This window comes from Aotus nancymaae, unplaced genomic scaffold (genome assembly GCF_030222135.1).
Source record: "Aotus nancymaae isolate 86718 unplaced genomic scaffold, 86718_ANA_hifiasm-v0.15.2.pri h1tg000062l, whole genome shotgun sequence".
NCBI lineage: Eukaryota > Metazoa > Chordata > Mammalia > Primates > Aotidae > Aotus > Aotus nancymaae.
Genome location: NW_026988476.1, coordinates 3,412,501 through 3,425,731, shown reverse-complemented (window position 1 = coordinate 3,425,731; position 13,231 = coordinate 3,412,501). Strand labels below are relative to the sequence as shown.

Here is a 13,231-nt window from a genome sequence, read left to right as displayed (position 1 = left end):
GAACATCTTTGCATTCCCTAGCATGGTGCTTTGCATAGAGCAGGATTCAAGTATTTATCTGAATCAAACTGAGTAAGATAGGAGATAAGAACACTAGTTAGGAGACTACAACAATCTAGGCATGAAATAATAGCTTAAATTAAGGAGATGTGAAAAGAAGGGATGTTTTGAAAGAAAATATGCTATAAAAAGAATACTTGTGACAAGAGAAAGGCAGAATAATAGATAATTTCAAGGATGAGACTGAATTACTATATACATGAAGATAAAGCAAAAGAAGCGCAAGGTAGGAGATCTTCCTGGGGAAGATGCCAAGTTCTATTTTGGAGGAATGGTGGCACTGTCCTGGAGAAGGCCCTAAATTGGGAGATGAGAGGGGTCTTAATCTGTAGGCCAGCCATGTTACACCCGAATATGGCTGTGTGAAATACTTCAAATCACTTAACCTCTGTGATACAGGGGCTTGTTTTTGTTTTTCTCCATGTAAAACAGAAACAAAACACAGCTCACTAGGTTGCTCTGAGGATTAATTAGGAATGCTCATGGAAGTGCTAAGAAGCTTGTTGGTCATTACATGTGGAGATTGTTGTGTGGTGAAACATGTGCAAAGGTCAAGTAGTTCGAAAACAGAAAACCAGAGTTTGGAAAGAGACAGGGTTTAAGATTAAAAGTTGAGATTCATCCATTTCTATGTGTTAACTACAGTGTAAGGACATATGAAATCCCCAAGGGGGAGACCTAATTGTCCCATGCTGGAGCAAAGTACACAGCTTTACACTAAAAGGACACTGGTTGTATGTTCTTTAAATGACTAATGTTCAAATATGGCAAACATCAATTTTCTATGGGCATGGTTTCAAGTACCTTAGGGTCGTTTTCTTTTGCAGAAACAGATTTCAATAGACCATCCTCAAATAAAGGATGTATGTCATCCAGTTGAAAAGAGATGAACTGCTGGGCCACACAGACCAGAGAGGGTCTCCAAGAGGTAGTTCCAGATTGCACCTCATTAGCTATGTGAACTGAGCAATGTGCCTGACTTCTCTGAGCTTCCACTGTCTTGAGTGCAAACTCAAAATAATATTATCTACTTCAAATATGGTTGCTTGGGTCAATTACAATAATGCCTTAAGACCACAAACATCCCGTCTTTGGAGCATGTTCTTTCCTTTTCTCCTGATTTCAGCATTATCAATTACTGCAGCCTATGCAGTCTATGCCTTACAGCATATAGAAAACCAGCCAGAACAGAAGTGGGAATGGGGACCCTGAAAGGCAACTTCATTCACTGGCAAGAGTTAATGCTTCTGTTGTCCCAAAAGGATCAACTTAGCCTAACAATGAAAGGCCTTGGCATCAATGAATGTTTCCTGTTGACAGCAGAATAACTGCGGCTATAGTCATTCTCCTGTCTATATTTCAGAGTCTTGCATTCTCAGGACACTCTGTACCACAGAAAACATTTATGCCCTGCAAATTTCTCCTGAACAGACCCAATAAAGGTGTCTGTGATACAAGTGAACCAAACTTGCCACCAGACTCTTGTAAAAATATACTCTACTTAAAATCTGCTGGCCCATAATTTTATTTTTCTAGTCTTCTCTTCCCAGAGGCATTTCCCAAGTACCATGATAAATTAAAAAATAAAAAACACAACATCTTTTATTCCTACCAGCATCATATAAATTGTTACTACCTCTGGGCAAGCAGCATTCAGAAAAGAGGGCAAACAATCTTGCTATCAGATGAATGCACCTATCATGAATTTTACAAGCGCTCAGGAATACCCTCGACCTTCCATCCTCATCCCTGCTGGATGTTTCTCCAAAACTCTCCTTTTAGAACGGTGGTACCATGAATACCATTGCTTTCATTGATAGTGATTCAAGACTTAGGACACGGGATGAATTTCTCTAGGGGATGAGAAGTGAAGCTGCTGCTTCTCATTTTCCTCTTGCAAGCCATCAGGCAGTTAGGGAGTCCCTGAAAAGCATGCTGCTTTCCCTGGAAGTGAGCAGATTCCCCCTGCAATTACTGGAAAATGCATTCTTCACCAAGACATCCAGATGGTGCCTAAAGCACACAAGACAGGATGCTTTGTGCCCGACCAAGTCATGCTCATTCAATTTTACCTCATTCAATTTTACCCCTAAAACAGTTTTTCAAGTGGAGTTGAAGAGAGGAAGCAAAAAGAAGAATCATCAAAAAGACTGTATACCTTCCACTGTCAAGGCCAAGGCATGCAGTTGGCTGTGATTCACTGTAAGCACCCCTGACAGGCAATAGTCAGGAAAATGATGCTGTTATGAAAGCTTATGATGGTTGAAATGCAAGTAATGAGAATTGCTAGTAAGAGAAATAGGCCTCTTCTCATTGGTAACACATGAGAACAAGCAAAGAGCAACGCCCAGAGATCCTTTATAACTGGGCTGAGGGAGGGGAAGGCAAATTAGGATTTAAATAAGATGTGGTGATAGTCTATTTAATCACATAAATCCCAAGCACCCAATTCCAAATAATTCTCAAACTGATATATGAAACACAAGGTCTCAAATTTGCCAAGGAAAAAATTACTCAGCAATGCTTTCATTACATGCTGGTCATTGAACCAAAATCCTCGAAGCACCCAGCCTTCTCTCTGCTTTAAGAACTGGATCTAGACATCTCAATGCTAAACACAGTAAATAAAATTATTTTTAAGCAACCTAGAGGATGATGCAGAAGACATGGCAAGTGACAAGATGTTGGAAAGCAACCAGAAAACTCCATCTAATCGTTTAACTTTTCATACATGGACGTATCTGACCTAAGAAAGCCGTATGTTTCTTTCACCCACCAGACCTTTCTCACCACACCTTTCTCACCACTAGCTTCATTCTATAACTGCAAAACTATTTCCACATTTAAATGTGTACTATGTCTAGATAAAAATAAATATTAAGGTGGTAAGGAAAGATTTTTCTGCTGAAAATCCTATCACTAATATCATTAGTTCTCGCTTGAATTTAAATTCAAACAAATTCTTTTGAAAACAAAAACAAGTGTTAAAAATCCTGAATTTCAATACAAACTACAACAGGAAAAAAAATAAATGTCACATTAGAAATGAAATCTCTGTGGAACAGTTTATCTATGGAAACTGACCATATAGCTTCCAGCTTCCCCCAAATAAGTTGCTCATATACAAATTAGAACACTTGGTCCCAGACATTTCCCAGCCTAGTCAGGTGTGGATGGATTCACAAGAAAATAGCTATATACATGGATATACAGCTATATAAAATGTTATTCATAGACACACACACCATTTTATAGAAGACTGCAAGCATAGCCACCAAACTGTTAGCAGTGGCGATCTATGGGTGGGATAATTACAAAGACATTGATGTTCTCTCTTTATGCTTACCTGTGTTTGCTAAATGTTCCAGAATGAAAATGTATTGCATCTCTATTCAAAAAGAGTTTTTGCAAGGGAAGAGGATAAACGTTATGATGTAACTAATCTAGGACTACCCTTCTTCCCCCGCCCGCCATTCACCAATCCAGAGCCATGACATTGGGCCTGGTGAAAGAAATTCCAAGAATATTCCATCAACAGAAGTTGAAGGCCCAGCAAAGCCTCCTCTGTGAGTTTAAAGCTAACACAAATCCAGGGCCATTTACAGAGCAGAGGACAGGGAATCCTAAATTGACAGAAAAACACATGGAAATAAAAGTTATGAGTAGGGTCAAGTGGAAACCATAATCTCATTCCATTGTTGCTGGCAGGACAATTAAGAGAGGCATATTAATTGTTTTTCTTCTCATTAAAAGAAATGTCTTGCTGCATATTTTTTCTTATTATAAAGATACTGCTTACATACTTTTAAAATAATACAGATCATAATACTATATAAATGGTTTTTTGATAATATGTATTTTTCATAAGGAAAATTATATTGTCTTAAATTTCATAAAATTATAAAATGTTCTTATGTATTCAATTAATTTCTTTTAACAGATATCCTGACTAGTCACTAAAATTCACAATGATTTCCTTGAATGGAATACTGTACTTTGATGTGAAAATGGAACTTCTTATTTATATTACATAAATCATAGCAATAAACAACAAGTATAACACACATTCAGAGTGTGTTCCTTTCGGAACTTGAAGTTCTTCAACATCTCCATAGTGATAATGACTTTACTTGCTGGTGGTTGAATGCTTATTATTTCCATTTTACAGATAATAGTTCTATGAGGTTAAGAGTTCTACAGTAAGTTAGATGAGCAACAAGGTAGTACTCATTTAGTGAATGTTTATGTCAAGCACCATGATCAGTGTTTTTGTGGTTTAGACCTTAGGTTCTGAAGTCAGATAGCCTGCGGTCTAATGAAGAGGTCAGCAAACTTCGTCTATAAATGGCCAGATTGTAAATATTTGCAGCTTTGTGGGCCATATGGTCTCTGTTACTACTACTCAACTATGCACTTGTAGCAGGAATGGAGTCACAGACGATACCTAAATGAATGGGTATGGATATTTTCCAATAAAATTTTATTTACAAAAATGGGAGGGGGGTAGATTTGGCTAATAGGCCCTAATTCAGTGATACTAAGCCTAATTCCACCACAAATGAATGGGTATGGCCATGTTCCAACAAAACTATACAGAAACTAGGAGGCTGGGGATAGATTTGGCTAGTGGGTCATAATTGGGTGATGCTAATCCTAATTCCACCACATCCTACCTTCTTAACCTTGAGTGAGTTCCGGCAGCTCTCTAAGTTTCTGTCACCTTATCTGTAAAATGTGGCAATAATCACACCTAAGGCATAAGTTTATTGTAAGGATTTTTTTAATGTATGTTATGCCATTAGCCCAGTGCCTGACATTGGTATCTGGTAACAGATCAGTAATGTTAATTATTATCACCAGCCTAATCATCACATTCATCCTCAAAACAAGCTCTGAGGTATTGTTTTCCCCTACTTTCAGAAATAAGTAAACAGAAGCTTAAAGTTAAGCAACTTAATCACTGTCCCACATATAATAGATAATTGTGGGGCTAGGATCAAAGCCAGATCCATTTCCATGAGATTTAACCACCACTAGCAGTGACTAAACACTGCTGCATGGACTTAATCGTTTAAAATGACTTGCTCATAGTCAAAGAACAAAGCATAATTATTCCACTCTAATGCATAAACTAAGTCCAAAGATTCACTAAAGACACATTTCTAAACTCAATATACAGAAAAAGCTGTTCCTAAGGTGAGAAGAATTTACTAAAACCACAGTTCATGTATAAGTTTGCTGTAGTATTTTTAAAGTCTGGGCACAAGCGCGTTAGTATCACTGACTCTCTGAAACCACCTGTTAGCGATTTTTGAACGCTGCCATTCAACAGAATGCCTACAAAAGGTTCATTGTGGGGCTACACCTCTCACCTTAACCTTTACCTTCTGTTCTCAAGCTTCTAGAGGTCACATACACACTGCAGGTGTGTCACCAACCAATTATTTTTAAAAATCTAGGTAGTCACTTCTCTCATAATGAAAATATACACTCCGGTGAAGCCAATTAATATTCTTTCATTCTAAATCATGCTGCCTGTGCCTATCCATTTTTACTCTCTGGCATTCATTTATCTTGAATTACAAGTGCTCTGTGAGGAGAAAGGCAGACGTGGGCACCTCAAGCCAGGAAAAGCAATGAGTTTGCAGACAGATCCTGAACCAGATTTCACATTGGGAGAGTCCTTCAAGATATTTATCGATAAAAAACAACTTTAAATGAATAAACAGCACAATTTCACATTCTTTCTTACAAAGCAAGTTAAAAGTGCTGTGAAACAAAGAGGAGGAGAGGAAGCGGTAGGACACTCCCACAGCAGCCTCGGACCTAATCCATCTCCAGGGTGATGCTTCTCTAAGACACAGCCTTTGTCACACTCCTGAACACTCCTGCGAGGGCTCTCCCAGGATGGCAGTCCTCCGGGATCTCAGGCCTCTGCTCTCCCTGTCCAGTCTCACCTCCTGTCACCATTCCCCAGCCCTCCACTGCTGCCTGTGCCCTTTGCAACTTGCCACATCAGAAATGCCTTTTAGCCCAAACCACTGCCTCAGGTTCCTCCCAAGCTCAGATAGCTCCTCCTCCACCATGAAGACCTTGGGCTCCCTGCACTATTAAAAATGGCCCCTTCGTGGTGCTGCTTCCGTAGTTGGCACTTATTTCTCTTGAGGCACCTCTCAGGCAGAATGCCAATTACTTATTGATATCTCAGTCTTCTAGGCTTCTAGAGAGCAGAGGTTTTCTTAGTCACTTCTGAATAAGTCAGTTAGTGTAGAATAGTTCATGTAGAAAAGCACCTGATGGTGATGATTAAAATATATTTGTTGAATGAATGAATAAATTCGCTCACTTCTAAGCTAGTCTAGAATAAGCCCTAAATAATATACTTTCATGCCATCCACATTACCAAGATATGCTACTTCAAGTCATTTACAGGCAAAAGCATTGGTGTGATGCTAAAATTAACTGGAAGAAACCACCAGAAACCATGCTGAGGTCTGAATGACATGATGTGGAAATTAAAATTCATTTGGATATTGAAAGCTTGAAGCAGTTCTTGCTACAAAGTTCAACGTCTGTTTAACATGTTTAACATTAGAGCTCTTTATGAAGTTCATTTTATATTTCTAACTCTTTTCTTGATTCTTTGTTATTCACTGATCCTAACACAACTGGCATAAGTTGTTCTATTGTGGGGGTGAGGGGAAGATGACTGTATAATAGCAATCAGTCAATCAGGTTAAACAACCAGCAAAAGAATTCATTCCTGCTGCTGGAGCCTCCCTGACCTTTCCCTTTCCTTCAGCATAGGTGACCATCTTCCCCCTAGCAGAATCCCTGACAAGGCGCCTGTCTTGTTCGCTTTAATTGGGATAACACGTGAAAGTGGTTAGCACTCTGTCTGCTACAAGAGAGCTGATAAAGACTAGTGCATTCCCTTCTTCTTCACTCATTCTCCTCTTCTCTTCCCTGTACCTTGTTAATTCCACTCTTTTGGGTGTGAATTCAAATCCATGCTTCTTGGCCAAGGCCAGCCTTAACACTATACTGAGTAGAATACCCACATTCTGGATTTGTATTTTCAGGGAAGAAAGAAACTTTCCTCTAGCCCCAAATGAATTTCTCCAAGACCTGTCAAGTGTCTGAAATTATTCTATTGGAGAAAACTACCAATTTTCTTGAATTTGCTCACCTGGAGTTGCTTATGAAAAGGCAAATAGTCCTGAGAAAGTAGCACTGTCAGTTAAACAACACCTGATCTGTAGTGAGGGACAGAGACAGTCACAACTCCATGCCAATGAGGCACAGGTTTCAAACACTAACCGGGAATCCAGGTGGAATGATTTTCACAAAGGTGAAAAGGGAGCTTGGAAAAGGATGGGGTTCCAAAGGATGGAAAAGGCAGTTAAAGACAAACGTTACAATTTTGCCAGTGGCCTCTTCTGCTTTCAACGACAACTGTCTAAACCCACTACAAACACTTTCTCAAACAGGGCTTCTCAATCTTGGTTACCCTTGGAGTCTAGGAATCCTGGATTAAACCCCTCTGTTTAAAATAGGTACTACCAAGCCTATTACAATTGCATAGCACGTGCTCAATAAACAGTAATTGAAGCTGCAGTCTCAGACTGACTCCATCTTTTCTAAATACTGGTGAACGGATTGTTCTTGAACACAGCTTTAAATCCCTCTATGGCAGTGTCCAACTATATGGCTGAACTGCAACTTAAGTTTTGAGGTTAAAACACCCAGCTCAGCTGACTCTTTCCCATTTCTCTTTCCTCACTATCTCATATCCTTCTTAACTTAGGTGACTTCCTCTGAACTTATTACTACTATTCCATCTCATATCCATGAATATTTTCTTTCCTCTGACTTGACAAATATTTTCTTTCAAGTTCAATCCAGGAATTCAGTGCTTTTAGAGACTGAGGCGGGAGGATGGTTTGAGCCCAGGAGTTCGAGACCAGCCAGGGTAACATAGAACCTTGTCTTCTACTTTAAAAAAAAAAAGGCAGACATGGTGGCATGCACCTGTAGTCTTAGCTACTCAGGAGTAGGAGTTCGAGGTTGCAGTGAGCATGATTGCACCACTGCCTAGGCAACAGAGCAAGACCCTGTCTCTAAATAAAAAACAATAAAAATAAAATTCAAAGTTATAGTTGTCATGGAGAGGGTGTCTTTTCTCACTCTCCCTTTTAGATTATCTATGCTACTTTTACTTTTACGTTTGAAAATAGTTTTATAAGGTTGACTACTGTTTTAATTTGAAAAGAACTTTTGCATCTTCCAGTCAAATCCACTATTTTACAGATGTGTTTGCTAAAACAGAGACATTATTGTAAATTATAAAAGACAGCTGAAAAGGAGAGGAGGGGTCTGAGACCCCAAATTTTTAATACTTAACAAGATAACTGCCTAACTTAAAAAGATACAATTTGAAAAATATTTACAATATGACATATACTTTTTTAAAAACACTATATACCTATCCTTTACCAAAAACCTGATATCACCAATTAAACTTGAAATTTTAAATTGAAAGTATCATAAGCATTTAACATAAGAAGTTAGAGTATAACTATTACTATTATTTTTAACTATATTATTTTAACCTTTAAAACTATTAATCACAGGTTTTATATTCCTGCTTGCTTTAAACTTTCATTATTGAAACAACTGTCTAATTACTTAAATAATTACCAATAAAATCTAAGTGCAACATAGAAAATAATGTTTTTAAATATATAATTCACAGTAATTACAAAACCATAGTTGGAACAAATATGAGCAACAATATGCTGGTAAATGTTTAACAATCACTCGGGGCTTAGAAAGCACCAGAATTGCAATATTTTCCAATTTCCATGGTGCAAATACTTTCTCCAACTTCAAGTTACTAACGTGAGGCCAGAAATAACAAAGTGAGAAAGAGGTGCATACAATTGCCTCTCACAAACCCATCCAAGTTGGCTCCAGCACATTCCTGAAGATGAGAGACCAAACAGTGTAGCCTCTTCATTCCTGAACGCTTTTCATAAGACTGACCATTTCTTTCTTTATAATCCAGTGTTCCCTGAACACAAAGTGACAACGTCTATACATTATTCTGTTTATACATTTACCTACTCAACTCTATTAGGGTGGCTTCCATTCTTTTTGGATATGAAACACAGTAGAAACACACATTACCTCGTGATCTACCCAGTATACACATATGTGCAGTTATACATACACATACACAAATATGGAACTAAAACAGGAGCCTCACAAAATAAGACACATTCTTACTAAAATGCAATGCAATAAAATTTTCCATTCTCTTCTATTTCATTTCTAAAATTAGGATCTTGATCCACTGAATTGGATTCATATCCGACTATTTGAATAGTAACCCAGAGATAGAAAAACGTGGCTGTAATAGACTATAAGCTCATTGAAGATAGGATGGTATGTCATTTGTCTGTATCTACTCCTAAATCTAGTAGTAATCATTGAGGCCCAAGGAGGTTAAGTAACTTGCCCAAAGATGCACCTGCTTTCATGGATAACAATCCCTCCAGGCAAGTGATAATTCACACCACAGAATCAGAAAATTTATGGCTTGACACGGAAAGCTAGAGGATCTTCCAAAACAGCTACCCCTTTACCAGAAACTGATGTAGAAGTGTTTGTAAAATTGTGCTAACTCCATCACTGATGAAAGTGTAGCCCTTTACTCACTGTGGCCATGTGACACTGACTATTTGCCTACATCTCCTTGCTCTTGATAATATTCACCTCAAGAGTGTGGAAAAACTACTCACATTTTTTGCAATAAATTTCAATCTTCTAGGGAAAGTGGCTATATAAATGCTCATGAATAATAAGTATATTATATAGAATAAACATACTCTCTATGTAATATACATTAACACTAGCTTTCTAATAACCAGAAGCCAAAAACGTAATTAGAGAAAATAGGAAAATAAAATTGGAATCCACAGCCTTTTCTCTTCAGTGTGCTTGTGTACCACATGCTTTTTTATAGGTGCTATTAAATGTACACTATAGTTTCAAGACAATTCAGATAAGCATCTTCACTAAAATACACAACACCATTAATCATCTTAGTGACAGTGCTCCAATTTAACATCTTGGGGATTTCCTCCCCTTCTTCATCATTTATTTGCCAATATTTCCTTGTTATGAATATCCCCCTAGTGACTTTCCCTGGCAGTCACAGCTGTGCTGCCTACTGTGTCTACCTTGACTACAAATAACACCAATTCTTTAAAAAGCAAGCCCTTGAGATGATTCCTACAGCTAGAAGGAAAGCCTTACTATGTGCCAAATTCCTGGTGGCCTCATCCGGGCTCCTAATTGACAAATCTCAGTCTCTAAGCCAATAGTAATTTCAGACACATGAAACTGGCTTAATTATAAATAAACAACAGTTGATTATTGATCTGCACTTATTTGAATGGTCAGTAATCAAATGCTGCTTTAATATCGTCCTTAAAGGACCCTGTTCCTATACAACAAAAGGATTCTTCAAAGTATACATGAATCACAACAAAGCCACAAAATCACTAATAAATTACAGAAACCTGGCCACCAAGAGCCACAATAAATGACTCACAGATAACAAATAATTTTTAAAAATGATCATCAGTAACAATTTTGCATTATGATTACACCAGTTCTGATATCTAGATAGTGAGATATCAAGAAATAAAGCCAAAGATAACTACATGTATATAGTAATGGTACAGTGATATAGTCACCTAAACCATGCGAGGCAGGGAACAGTCCCAGTTCCATCCAGTATCCGTTTTGTGTCTATTTCAGAGAGCAGCCTTCATAGCCACCAGAATTTCTGATCTTTTTAAAAATGGAAAGCATGAAAGGAAGTGCTCTACAACCAACTGGAGGAGTACATGAAAGTAGGACTCACCAGCTTGCATTCAGAAAGGATTTTTAAGGAAAAAAGTGGTACTTTCATTCAATAGTGACACTACTACAAAAGAAGTTCAGAGTATGAAGACAAAAACACAACAAAGTATATTTGCAAAGTATATCCAGAAAAAATAATGCCTTCAGTGGAATTATGTTTACATTATTTTACATTTTCTATAGAAGAATTTAATTAAAGGTTAATGTTGCTTCAATCAATATTCATAACTTTTCTGGAAAGTATACATATCATCTTTTTGGGGAAGATTCCAACTGGATTACTGTTTTTGAAAAAAAAAACTTTCTTCACAGCAAAAGCAATACAAGTCAAACTGGTGATATATTAAAATGCCATTTCCTCCCCAGAGCAGAGTGTTTACTTCAGTGATAGTAACAACACCTCGTTACCCAAAGCGCAGATTCTGTTAAGTAATGGACAAAGCAAATGGCAGCAAAGACAGAGGACTCAACTTCAATTTAACTGTCCTGTAAGGTACATAGTAATTAGCTGCAAAGCTCTGAAATCTTAGCTAGCATGTTAAGTCTGCTACATGACAGTATAATTTGACTTCTTAAAGGATTATGCAAATTACAACTCATCATTCCATTACAGGATTGAAAAAAAGTGACAGCTAATTTATACATAACACACCTTTCAAATCCCTAAGATGCGTAGCACCTGTGCAATGTATTTTGCTGAGATTTTCTTGCATATAAGTACTTGTTTATTGCAATATAAAGAAGCTTACCTAAGAGCTTTAATACAGTTGTTAAAAAAAAAATTTAGACCACAATTTCAAAAAAAAAAAAATAAACATCTTTTTCTGTCTTGATCTCAGAGGCAAATTGTTTTGGTTGGTTTGTTTTGTTTTGTTTTGTTTTTTTCTCTCCCCCACTAAATTAGATAAAAAGAAGCTTTCAATACAAGGATATTTTTGAATAGCTGGCAACCACAAGCACTGATGTACGAGCCAGAAGGAAGACTCACAAAGATTTCAACATACTTCTGGTAGGTAGATTCACAGTAGATTCCGTCATATCTGTAGATTTTCCTACATTCTGATTGGTTGGGCAGAGGATGCTGGGCAGTTATTCTGTAGAGGCATCAAAAACAGATAGACATGACTAGAGATTCTCTACAGTCAACTGGAATGCAGGATAACAAGTATGTTGAAATTCAATATATTTTGCTTTTTACGCTTTTGAGCTCTACACACAATTGCAATGTGTACATACATTTTAGAACATTAACTTCCACTTTTAGAAAACTGCAGTCAGAGAAAAGCAACTTTTTCAGTTCTGCATCAGGACAGTTTTTTGTTTTGTTTTTAATCTCAGAGTCATAAAAGTGGAAGAAAAGAGACATAGGTCTAAACCTTAACTCACTCTTCAATACCCATCATTATATTGTAAAGGAAATGTTAAAAACAAATGTCATTAGTGTTTTTGTTATAGGATTGTCATTAGTTCAATCATGCATTACCGTTGTAGGCAACTGTAAGTTAGCTATAAAACCTTGGTGAGGTTAATATATTTTTCAGCTCTATTCATTTATATATAGTTTGCTATGGACTTCTGAAGGGATGTGATACAGCTCACAGAACTAAACCCAATTAAGGATGAAAACACAAGCAAGGCCGTCGGGAACATGGGTTAGATGTTAACAGGCACCTGAGATGAGCTGATTACAGTGGCTCCAGGTTTCTTGGCAGTTAAGGCAAAAGGGGGGAAAAGCTTACACAATTTTCATCTGTATTACTTAAGCACATAAATTCATCTGAAACTCCTTGCATCATATAGATATAAAAATGCTGAAATGTGTTTTCTGACCATTTCCTTCCATTGGAAATCCCTTCATTCAGGGAAAAAGGTATTTAAAGAATCTATCACATCATAATTTAAAGGAAAGTCATGTTGTTTAATCAATACACAATATCAGTAAGAATATCAATCCTTTCACTCTAATACCACAATATTAGAAAAGGTATACTGTCTAATCCTTAAGCCAGTAGATACTTAATATCTTCTTAATTATTAACTAAAATGTGATGGATTCATGCTACTTTATAAAAACTCAGATTTTCTAATTTCTTTGTTTCTAATTTCATTAAGTTTACTTAATATTTCATAAAGCCCAATATATTTAGTGACAATACTTTCAAATAATTTAAGTTCTACTTTTGAACTTTATTTAGCTGCATTCTTAAGATTTTATTTAAACCCATTCTCTGTATTACAT

At 37.0% G+C, this 13,231-nt stretch overlaps 1 protein-coding gene across 11 annotated transcripts in view; it reads right to left on the bottom strand.

Annotated features, from left to right (window-relative positions):
- The window catches only part of NPAS3 (neuronal PAS domain protein 3), an 859,804-nt gene that overhangs the window by 729,186 nt on the left and 117,387 nt on the right, over positions 1-13,231 (bottom strand). For 5 of the 11 annotated variants that reach the window (XM_021674908.2, XM_021674907.2, XM_064365773.1 and 2 more), the window contains exon 2: positions 11,997-12,086. The exons of the other annotated variants lie outside the window; for them this stretch is intronic. In XM_021674908.2, the coding sequence (XP_021530583.2) occupies positions 11,997-12,086 (90 nt within the window). The remainder of the gene's footprint in view (positions 1-11,996; positions 12,087-13,231) is intronic. 11 annotated transcript variants of the gene reach the window in all.